The sequence below is a fragment of the Filicampus tigris genome, chromosome 7, assembly GCF_054856515.1.
Source record: "Filicampus tigris isolate MCC_2025a chromosome 7, RoL_Ftig_1.0, whole genome shotgun sequence".
Lineage (NCBI taxonomy): Eukaryota > Metazoa > Chordata > Actinopteri > Syngnathiformes > Syngnathidae > Filicampus > Filicampus tigris.
This window is the reverse complement of record NC_141223.1, coordinates 6,982,668-6,992,461: the sequence shown is the minus strand read 5'-3', so window position 1 is coordinate 6,992,461 and position 9,794 is coordinate 6,982,668. Positions and strand designations below refer to the sequence as shown.

The window sequence follows — 9,794 nt, the reverse complement described above, 5'->3', positions numbered from 1 at the left end:
TCATCTTACATGTATAGGTGAAATGTATTTTTTAGTGTTTGTAAATGATCCTACCAAGAAAATTTATAGAACATTTTGATAGTGTGTGGTAGTGGACGCGCGCACACACACACACGTTAAAAACTCATCCCCATCAATCTAGCTAGCTGATGCTCCTGTTGCATCAGCTCTGTGATCTCAGAGACATTTAAGACATGAAATCAATAAGACAATCGATCAGCTTTATTTACCTTCGTTTCCAGTAACAGAGCAAAGAAAAAATCCTAGTTAAATTCCCGGTTGCGGGCTAGTAAATACTACTTACAAATTGATGAGATACTTCCTGCAAAGAAGCTTTGTGTCACATCATCAGTGATTGATAAACACACAGAGGGTGCTAAAAAACATCTTCTTAATCAGAGCAGGGCATTCCGCCTATGTGACGGAGAGGTCCGTCTATCCGCCTGTGGCGGACGCCCGTTTTGTAAGCGATAAACGAAAGACGGTAACCTTAAAAAAAAATTCCGTCTGAATTTCCGTCTATGTCATGTTTAGCATCTATTTTCGCAGTGAGGATTCAATGGCCAGGGCGGGTTTCCTTTTCCCGTTGGCCGCAGCCGAGGCTTCTGGGTCCTAAAAGGAGCCCCTTAATCCGGCCGCGGATTACGCTTCCGTGCCGCGGTGAGTCTTTCGTTTCAAATACCGCTTGATGGCGGGAGTGCGAGTCTAAGTTGGTCAAAGTTTTTTAGCCTGAACCGCAAACGGAAGCTCGTTTAAAATGGTAGGCGGACCGGCCTATAGGCGATTACTATTTGTTCCGGCCGGACAAGAAGGCAGATAGACGGACGGCGGAAGGATACCCCGGCTCCAGGCGATTAACGGACCGGGAAATTTTAGTAAAATGCCCAACTCTTATTCTCTTCTTAATGAAGCTATTGCTTGCGTTTTGTTCATTGCATTACAACACAAAACATTTTTCACCTCTTGAGTGATACAATGATGGTCTCTAGCTATGTTTACAAATGACGGCAAGTAAATATTTGTACATTTTCGGGATTGGCTGCGACAGAGACACTTGGATGGTTGATGAAGTCCTTAGCAGAGGAGGCAAATGTCCTGTTCGCCACATTCTGCTTTTTCCGCTTCCTCAAATTCAGAGGCCAGCATTGCGGTAACTCAGTCCCTGATCCTTTTATTGTACCTCTTTTTGCCCTGCAAAGAAGCACATGATGGCTTTGCATCTAATATCAGATCATTACTGGGTCACGTTACACCCATGCCAAGAGTCACACTTACGTAGTTGTGGCGACAGGACCAGTCTGGATGCTGCTGGGCGTGAAGTCTCCTTTCTTCTTCAGCTAGCTCATAGTACTTGGCCTTCTCTTTATCAGGTAGCAAATGCCACTGCGTTCAAATGACACATTGAGAATGGAGCACAGAAATTATGTCAGGGAGGAATACTTTCCACATATGCTGAGATCTGTAATTACCTATTTGGATACAATGATATATATCTTTAAAAAAAAAAAAGGAAATTACTTGAGAGATGTTCTTCGACATTTTCACTCATTTTGAATACTTTATCGCCGAGGGGAATAGTCTTTACTCTGGATAGGTCTAGGGCTGGTTACAGCCGACAATCAGACCAAATTGAAGCATTTTCGCTCTTTTGCGTGGCAGACAACAGAAATGATGTTCAATATTTCCACTTGCAAATGCCTATTATAAGTGATCAACGCAAGAGTTTGGCCGACCCATGGACTGACTACACGACTGTGATGTGAAACGGAATAACAGCCAAATAGGAAGCAACCTGAAGCTCGCACTGTTGCAGGACAAAAATAGAGGAGCAACCAAGTCATTCACCTCAATAAACGTGACAAGGAGATGTATGTGTATTTTCAGATTTTGTATTTTCAGGTTTGGATGTACTGTTTCGCCATGCTGCCTTTCACAGGCCAGTCTTGGTATTACACATTACAAGAGCAGAAAACACACATTGGCTATTTTTTTTGCCTTGTTAAGAAATAAAAACATTATTATGTGTTAGCGTGATGAAGAGCAAGTTTATTGCAGTGTTCGTGCATTTTCGTTAACATAAAGGCTTGAAAATGCGGCCATCAAGGCCATAAGACTGGTCCTTACAGCCTGAGTTGCTGCCACTAGTGATGGACAAATGAAGCTTCATGAAGCAGTTGTGATCATTTTTGACTCCTCTAGATGGCGCTCTTGGTTTAAAGATGCCAGACTAGCCAGAGCACCATCTAGAGGAGTAAAAAAATATCATAAGTGATTCATGAAGATTCATTTTTTCATCACTAGCTGACACCCCTTAAATTTGCTTAACAAGAGTGTGAGCTCTTACCATCTTTCCTAAGGTCTCGTTTATAACAGCAATATTTGTTGAGGCAGACTTGGCTTTGACTGCTTGTCTATGTTCTTTTGAGAACAACATGAAGGCATTTAGAGGCTTCTTGACATATGTTTGCTCTGTGACGTGGTCTTCCACTTTTTTAGTTTTCTTCCTGAAATAGAGAATTACATTGTCAGATACATATGTAATGCAATGCTCAAACTAATAATTTCAGGCAAATAAAAAATGGCACAACTTTAAAAACTAAAAGTCTATCACAGTCATTGTCAATAGGTGGGTCACAGACCCATTTTAGGTGTGTCATGGACAGCTATTAAAAAAATTACATGTATCTGTAGTCTGATATTTTTCATAACAGTACTGAGACGGACCAAGTTCTCACATGTAACGTAGAATATCAGATATGTGTCGGGAAATGTTACACACTTGTGGCTTTACTCACTAGCTACTCTGTAAACAAATACATATTGTTTTCAGAGGCTGTTTTTAAACAACAACAAAAATGCTTTATTGTTCTTAAAGTTTATAAAATGGGTCACGACTCTGCAACAATAGAAAGATACGTGACAACAGTTGCTGGTCTAAAATTTTTTTTTTTTTTTTAAGAAAACCATCTAACTAACAGCCCTGGGGGAAATCCATTATAATATTTATATACAGGGCTATTATTGTATTTCCTACTACTAATGGCAAAATTATCTTACTTTATCTTGGGAATGCTGGCAGGAAGGGGAGCAGCAATGTTAGGAGGAGCTGTAACTTTGTACAAAAGCTCTCCATTCCTAAACAATGAGACACAGACACACAGATAACTGAAACGTTTGTCTAAAGCTGCAGTGACTATTTCAATACTGGTCTGTACTTACAGTAATCCAACAGGACGCATGTTCATGCCATTAGGCAGCAGCACCTCTGGTACGAAGTTAGTCTAACGGTATAACAGATATATAACAGGGTCATTTAAGCCCTTGTAAATATCATGAATTGTATTGTATTCCTTGTATTACCATAACACAAAATGTTAGATTAAATATTACCTGATGTCTCTCCAAATATATAGCACTAAAATGTGGAACATTAGATCCAGAATTTACAGTACGCTTTTTGCACGAATTGAAGTGACACTGCCCTCCTATAAGTTAGGTGTGCACAATTATTGCCAGAAAAAAAAGATCGTATCACATATGTTTATATAGAGTATACACTAAATATATGAATATTTACACTAAGAATTGAACCCAGTGCAGTTACATTAATCATGTATGTAGTAGTTAGTGAACATGAACTGATCAAAGCAATAGATATTGATGGTAATCAATTCCAACCACAGGGAAGACTGTGTAAACTTAAGTGGCAAAAAAGACTGTAAACTCATGATATTCACATTATTGTGACTGTCTCATAAAGTTTCAGTTCATTGGTTTAAAAAAAACCCACGAAGACAACAAACAACTTCCAGACATCTGCCTTCAAGCTTGTTGACGCTAATTTCAGCGCTTCCGCCATGTTGTTTTAATACATAGTGACGCGATGTCACGTGATGTAAGAGATCACATGAATTTACGGGAAAATATTGTTTAATAGTTTTATGATTCAACATCGCGCAATGAAAAGGAAAATCGATTAGATGTTTTTTTTAACCCAGCCCGATATAAAAGTGGATAGATGGTGACAAATAAACCTTAAAAGTGGCGGGACTATCACACGCAAACCTGCTGGAGAGGCCACCGCTTTAAGTAAATCAAACCGTTAGCTAAATAATGACATAATATTAGCATTCATGCACTAACCCCAGCTTTGTTGTCAAGCACGATATGTCAAACATATTTTGCTGTATACAAAATACTCTTACTAGTTACACACATTACCACGTGCATGGATGAATAGTACATCAATAGTGTATAAAGAAAACACATTATTAATCAGAATACCCTGTTTCAACATTCTTGAAAAAAATATGTTTGGGTTGAGTTCCACTTTAATGTGTAGTAAGGTAATGAGGACGGCGTATGTTTTTTCATATGACTCGCCTCAACATTAATTGTTGAAAGTGTATCCCCACGAGGAGGCAATGTTAGAATCACTCAGGGTAGAATTAGTGTTGTTTTGACATTAACTGAGTGATACATCTCCTTCATTTGCGATGAACGGATCCACAAGTCATATTTGCTCAGGCATCAACCGTCCCTGCCCTCCCTGATTGCACGATGCCTCCATCGTTCTACGTAGATTCACGAGTAAGTCACAGAATGCTACTGCTAAACTCAACTGACCTGATAAAGGAACAATTCCAACATTCCATTCAGTACATTTACTGAAAAGATTTGTCCGTTTGAACAAAACGTTCATGAAGGACAACAATACTAGCCATTGTGCATGTGCAAAGTCTCATAAACTGGTTTCTTCCCTCATCACTTAAAGCAGTGGTTATCAAGCCACTATTACAGGCATATTTTTCTCAGAAATGTATCTCCCATACATTCCCTAATACAAGGCCTCAGTGACATTAATCAATGATGTCATTTACGTTTTTACAACTTTAACAAGGACAATAGGGAAAAACTCATCTTCGGTGCACAGGCTGACAGATTTAAAATCACAACACTTTTCAAATCCCTAAAAAACTGAGGCACAAAATCTTAGTGTAATCATTGACAGCAAGCTTAATTCAAGGGTCATCAACTGCATCACAAAATCATAACTTTACCATCTGAAAAATATTTTCAAATTAAGGTCGGACTCAGCTTCAGAAAAAGTAATTCACACATTCAAACCAAGCAGATTAAATTACTGCAGAGGCAGGTAGTTGCCCATGACAGAAAGTTTGACACCCCTCGCCTATAGCATGTAGGTACTCGAAAAGATGCACATTTGACAGTTTGCCTTATGATTGCCTTATATTATCACATATACACAACACATTAATGGATTACGTTTGGACATCAGAAGCCAGTAAAAACAAAACAAAAACAACTTTCATTCTACAACTTTTCAATATAAAAGGGGTGTTGGTAACATGCTTGCAATATCTAAATGTTATTAAAAGTGAAGGGAATTATGGGTGTAGTGCAATTTATGTGCTATAAAACATAGCTATTAAAAAGCCAATACCGGTACTTTATCAATAAACTTAGTCAACTGGAACGGTCATTTTTTCTGTTAAGCATTATGCATCTGTTGTTGTTAAATATGTAATACATTTCCTGTACCCTCATTGATGTTTTTTCTGTCAACAGAGGATCCAACCCAGAGAAGCTGAACAAGCACACTGACTTACCAGAAATCTACAGAAAACAGAAAATCTCCTTCTCTGATGAACCTCCAATGAAGAAAGCAAAAAAACAAATTCCATCCGTTTTTATTTTAAATATTTTATTTATCATTAGTTAAATATTTGGACAATTTGTACATGTATTCTTTTTTTGCTCTGATGAAATAAACTATCATACGTTACTCACCATTTGCTCAGTACTTGAGTAGTTGTTTCACTGAGTATGTATTTATTTTCACTCAAGTAATTATTTGGAGCACTACATTTTACTACTACATTATTAAAAATAACACTACTCTTACTTGAGTACAATATTTGGCTTCCCTACCCACCTCTGCAGGACTGTAATGGTTTATTCACTGGACTCCCTAAATCAAGTACATATTCACAGCCTACAGTTAATTCAAAGTGCAGCTGCAAATATTCTCGCTGACCCAAAGAAATCGCAACAGATCACAGTTATTCTCAAATCACAGCTCTGGTTACCTGTCAAAACAAAAACCGATTAAAAAAAAAAATCTTGTTTTATAAAGACCAATTAAAAAAAAAACATCTCATTTTATAAAGCTCTATATGGCCTAGCGCCTCAGTACATCTCAGCTGATATTGTCATCAATTACACTCCACAAAGAACACACAGCTAAAGTCACAATTGCGGTCTATTCCGTGCAATAACACTTGGTAAGAGGAGGCAGCTTTCTGCATTCATGCAGAAAGAAACAGCCTGCCTGAGACGGTCAAACTGGCAAAATCAGTATCCACAAAAGCAAATGAAACACTTTCCTCTTCACAACTGCATTTGAGTAAATCTTACATATGTGTGTGATTATGCTCATGTACTGGGTATGTATGACGTAAAATGTGTATGCGATTGTTTTGCTTTGCCACGCCCCTTTTCTTCCTGTTTTTTTTTTTTTTCTTTCTTTTTTTGGAGAAGCTCTGAACTATTTTTGTTGTTTGTACTTTGAGGTCTGACTTTGCTTTGAGTCTGCTTGGTGAATGAAAAGTGCATCCTACAGTGATTTGATCAATTGATTAATAATAGTTTTATCAAACCAATCAATGTCTTCTATCTTACCTGGCCATGGATATGGGCAAGTGTCTCAATGCTCTGGGGAAGCGGCTGGAGATTCTGGTGAGTCATTGGTACAAAGTGCATGCTGGGAGCAGCCATCACCGGAGTTGGCTGCATATAACTGTTTTGTATGGGAACAAAGCCATTATAGTCCCTGTGCTGGCTGCCTATTGCCTGAGGGTTGGTGTTGTACCTTGGCCCATCAGGTCGTGACGGTTGAGCAGCATTTTGAGGAAGACATTTTGATGTAAACCCAGGCATTTCCATATCCCTGCAAACACAAAAAAACGCACCATCCCATTGTTAAAATGTTCCTTAACGTTTTACTCGGGAGTTTGGGTTGGATTGTTAACGCAACCCTACAATTTTCACTTATGACGTGTTACACACATTTAAAGTAAATGTATGAGTGCAGCATACAGTCTGAATGGACCTGTGAAGATTTGGTCACCCTGTGGTTACTTTGTCAAGATTACGTGGGAACAGACATCTTCATATTCACACCACTAACTCTAAATGGGATGGTGGCCTTCCAGTGAAACAATTATGTTTTGTTGTAGGTCACTGTCTTGTTTAAAGAAGACAAAAATCTTCACCCTAACCCCCGGTATATTTTGTTGACTGACTCCATTTGAGAAAATATATATGGACTTCTCGGTCTAATGAAATCACAACATTTCCCCACTTTTGTGTTATTAATAGCGGCTTGGATGTTATTCTAAAAGGCTTCTTTGGCACCATCATAGGCCACAGACATTGTTGGCACATCTTATACTTTCACATCTATCATAAAGTTTATGTCAGCCAAGGGGCGACATCTTTGTAAGTCTTAACTGCAGACAGTTTGCGCTCACCATACCACCCAACCCCCCCAAAAAATCATTCACAGCCTTCAGTCAGTATTTTAGCGTAATTAGACCAATTTCCAATTTTCCATCATAAAAAGACCAGATTTCTTTGTAAATGTATTTTCAAATATCACAAAAACATTGTCCCCCTCCTCCCCCCACAATGCTTCCAGAAATAAACGTTGTGACACTGCAATGAACAAACAAGCTCAGTGAGCCATTGAGCCATCACAGTTGGCCAGAACATTGTAGACTGCATATGCAGTCAACATCTAAGGCAGGCAGGTGACTTTCAATGCATATATTGCAACTCTGTAATGTTTTATCTCTTTTTATTGAATTATTTTCCTCTATTGAAATGTAATGTTCCCAAAAGGATATACCGACGCACGCACACACACATTTGCGCTAAGGCACTCATCTGAGTGGATCCTTTTGATGCTTTACATGTTCTTTGAACCATGCCTTTGTAAGATCCTATCACATCAGGGTGAAATTTACCCAAAACAACATAGGATTCCAGTTTGGCATTTATTTTCAATTCAATATGTGTGAGTCCTGAAATATAATCACCAACTTCTACAAACGGGGACTGCAATAATTGAGTGAACTGGGTGATGTATCCCATTCAAAGCAACCTATTTTTTACTTTGATTTAGAAACGTGTGTTTGATGATCACATGAAGCATAAACACTTTGCATACGCATGTGACCTCTACCCCAATCCTTGTGTCAGGTGTCATTATCGTTTAAGATTATTTGTCTTTCATTTCAAACAGTTAGATAATCGCAGACATTTCTGAGATTTGGTGCTTTGTTTTAGGATTGCTTCATTGTTTCGGGTAATTGCCAACATTAAGACAATTACAGAAATCCAGCAGAGGGACTATTTAGAGGTGATAAAATCTAAACGGAGATGTCAAGCGCATATTTATACATATTATGTGATAAACAGTTGCCGCATTTAAAGTACAACTGCTTGGACTGCATTTTAAAATTTTGAGGCATACATTTTCATTTCTACTTGCACTCAATTATCAGTAATTGTGAAGTGTCAAATGATTCTTGGAAGCACTTACTCTGGTAGTTCCCAATGTAAGCTTGGTACCTTACTTCAACTGTTGGATGACTTTGCCTGATTTGCCTCCAAATCCATCTGCTGTTGTGTTGCTGAGACTGTGCCTGGAAAGCCTACTCACTGATATCCAACACTGTCAAACTCAGACTGCCGTCAAAGGCTTCAAAGCAGTGATGGCCTTTCGTGTGTGGTCTTGGTGTACTTTGAGACATCATGCACATGATGCTACAATTCTTTACATAAGTATGATGTGCCACTTTCAAATATTTTTTTTTGTTGAGTTGGGGTCAAAAGGTTGCTTGCCGCTGGTAACCCGTGGATGGCTGAATTCATTTAATAATAACTCTCAGACGTTGCTCTCATTCAGATGCAAAGAGAGACAAATTGTGATTTTTTTTTTTTTCACAATTGAAAATAATCCTCAGGTGACTTCTTTAAATATCTCTGATAGTCTTTGGTAAAAATGCACAAAGGTTAAAGAATTAAAGCATGCTTATCATCCACCTTATTTCAAATGAGTCCGTTTTGGGTGGTTGGTTCTGTCGCAAGCAAATAGGCCCATGTTCACACAGACCAATATAAGGGGCACTTAGGCATTGTGACTATGCGAGCAGCTCAAACAGCAAAGAGTCTGAAATGCAAAGGCGAGTAGGAAAATAGTAGCTGAGGCCGGACATTTTTCCTTGTGAAGGCAGCAATTCATCACCAAGCCGCCTCACTGTCATGTAATGTGCTCATCCGTGCATGTGGAACATTAAGCCGACACATGGTTTTGATGTGCAGTGCCTTTGGAATTAATGATTGAAGGGGAAAATATATCTTCTAGGAGAGCATACGTTGTTGGGTCTCGTGTTTCATCTTTCTTTTGACAATACCGACTATGGTGTTGAGCTTTGGCAGGCGGCCAAGTCCTGCAAGAAAATGAAATCAGCATCTCCAGAAAAGAAAGAAGCATGGAGTGTTCAATAATTACCCGGTAGATGGCTGTGTAGACTGTGAGCTTCAGAAAACACGGTATCATGTTCTGTCTGAGTTGTTTGTGCTGTCAGCTGTTTCTCACTTGTACTTTTTCTTGCGTCCGTTAGGCGGTGCGGTGAGTTGAGCATGTTCTCCTCATGCCTGCATGGGCTTACTCCGGTTTCCTCCTACATTCCAAAAACATGAATGGT

The 9,794-nt window shown here is 38.9% G+C and overlaps 1 protein-coding gene across 2 annotated transcripts; it reads right to left on the bottom strand.

Annotated features, from left to right (window-relative positions):
• Positions 1–200: 200 nt before the first annotated feature.
• Positions 201–8,784, bottom strand: LOC147144596 (transcription factor 7-like). 2 transcript variants are annotated; one of them, XM_086036794.1, is made up of 8 exons: positions 8,627–8,784; positions 6,893–6,970; positions 6,703–6,820; positions 3,220–3,281; positions 3,058–3,135; positions 2,345–2,504; positions 1,276–1,383; positions 201–1,191 (listed from the first exon to the last, which is right to left on the bottom strand). In XM_086036794.1, the coding sequence occupies exons 2-8, from the start codon at positions 6,964–6,966 to the stop codon at positions 1,156–1,158; spliced, it is 636 nt and encodes a 211-aa protein (XP_085892920.1). In that variant the 5' UTR covers positions 6,967–6,970; positions 8,627–8,784; the 3' UTR covers positions 201–1,155. The 2 variants fall into 2 exon arrangements, with proteins under 2 accessions (XP_085892920.1, XP_085892919.1); XM_086036793.1 differs by having other exon boundaries at positions 6,703–6,970.
• Between the last annotated feature and the right edge of the window lie 1,010 nt (positions 8,785–9,794).